Source organism: Leishmania donovani, chromosome 26, assembly GCF_000227135.1.
Source record: "Leishmania donovani BPK282A1 complete genome, chromosome 26".
Lineage (NCBI taxonomy): Eukaryota > Euglenozoa > Kinetoplastea > Trypanosomatida > Trypanosomatidae > Leishmania > Leishmania donovani.
This window is the reverse complement of record NC_018253.1, coordinates 609,971-611,576: the sequence shown is the minus strand read 5'-3', so window position 1 is coordinate 611,576 and position 1,606 is coordinate 609,971. Positions and strand designations below refer to the sequence as shown.

Below are 1,606 nucleotides of genomic sequence, written 5' to 3'. Positions count from 1 at the left end.
ATATGAAAGAACAGCACTCTGCTGTTAGGTCCACCTTCCTTTTTCCACAAGCACGGACCCTGGTGTGGCTCCGCCGCCTTCATGCGACCCGTCGATGTCGGCAGTAGCTTCTCACGTCCGGCAGAGCCGCGCTCGCGCACAACACGGCTGCAGAGGCTCACGTTCGGGTCTAGTAGGAAGTCGAACAGAGTCCCGGGCCACGACTTGGTACGGTGCAGATCAACGTAGAACTCCGGTGCAATAGTATTCAGCTTCCCTATTCGTGTCCATGGAATGTTTGGAAAGTCGTGGTGCTCAACATGATAGCCGACATTCCACATTAGCCAGTTCAGCGGGCCGTAGTACGAGAATGTCTCTTGCCCACCGTTGCCCGTGAGCACAAAATGCTCCGAGATGAAGTGACCAGCGACTGGGTGCCAACTGGTGCCTAGAAAAGTACAGAGAAGGAAGTACAGCAGTGGCCACCAGCCCCAGAAGTAGTACACGAGCAGGTTGAACATCAGCTGCACAACGTAGTTCATCACATGCATCTTCTCAAACTTGATCGTCCGCACAACAGTGGGCCTGAGAGCGTAGCACAGCACCTGAAACGTGAGAAAGAAAAACTTGCCAGCGTAGCTTGATAGATACCTTCCCTCGAACCGCGTGGGCACATCAGAGTCAATGCCGTCCCAGCCCAAGTAGCGGTGATGCTCAGCGTGGTAAGTCTTGAACATCATCGCATATGGCACGGGCACCACCAGATTCACGAACAGTGCGTAAAGGTCGTTGTAGAGCGGCGTGATGAAGCAGAGGCCATGCGTGGCCTCGTGAATTGCCAAGAAACAGCTGTGCGTAATTGTTCCACCCACGAAATATCCGACGAGAAGAAGAGTGGGCCACCCCATGTCCTTCGCACGGTACCCAAGATAAATCTGGAGCAGAACAAACGGTGTCATTAGATACCGAAGCCACGGGTCCGGGCCGTACAGCTTTTTGATCTCTGCTCCATGTGCCTTCAGCATCTCACGGTTCCGCGTTCTGTGCGTATACTCCGTTTCAGACCAGTAGTAGTCGGCGCGGCCGCGCTTCGCAAACATTTTCGAAATCTACCTCGGTTTTTTTTTGAGGGGCAGTTGTTAAAGTGCCCTCCCAACAGCGTACACCTCAGCGCATGGCATCAGGTCCCAGTTCCCACTCTGTGTCTAGCGAAGCCGAATAGCCCCTATTCTGGGCAATGCTGCGTCATCACTGGTTGTGGTGGGGTTTGGTGCCCTAGGCATCGGGGGCCGGCGGGATGTGTCGCTACTGATGTTTGCGGTCGGCGGCTGGATGGCGCGCCTTTGGGGCAACTTGAAACCGTCAGCGCGCTTGCGCCGTCCATATGATGGGCAGGGCGTTGGCGTGAATCCAATGCATCCCACTCGGCTCTCGCTGCCTACTGGTGGGGAGGCTGGGCTACCCCGAGCGATGTGTCACGTGGCGGCCGGCATACTCGAAGCGGCTGTTCGGCGGCCTGAAGGGCAGGTGTGTCGCTAGTGTTTGCGGGCGAGTCCCTGGTCCGATGGCAAAGCAGGCACTGCTTTGATGCGTGTCTGTGGCTGTGTTGCACCGCGCTGGGTGCCTG

At 56.4% G+C, this 1,606-nt stretch overlaps 1 protein-coding gene across 1 annotated transcript; it reads right to left on the bottom strand.

The window, feature by feature from the left end:
* Window positions 1-2: 2 nt before the first annotated feature.
* LDBPK_261680 (fatty acid desaturase, putative) lies at window positions 3-1,079 on the bottom strand (the record flags this gene model as incomplete). Its single annotated transcript, XM_003861706.1, has 1 exon — window positions 3-1,079. A coding segment is annotated over one exon (1,077 nt), but the record flags the coding sequence as incomplete, so codon positions are not given.
* Between the last annotated feature and the right edge of the window lie 527 nt (window positions 1,080-1,606).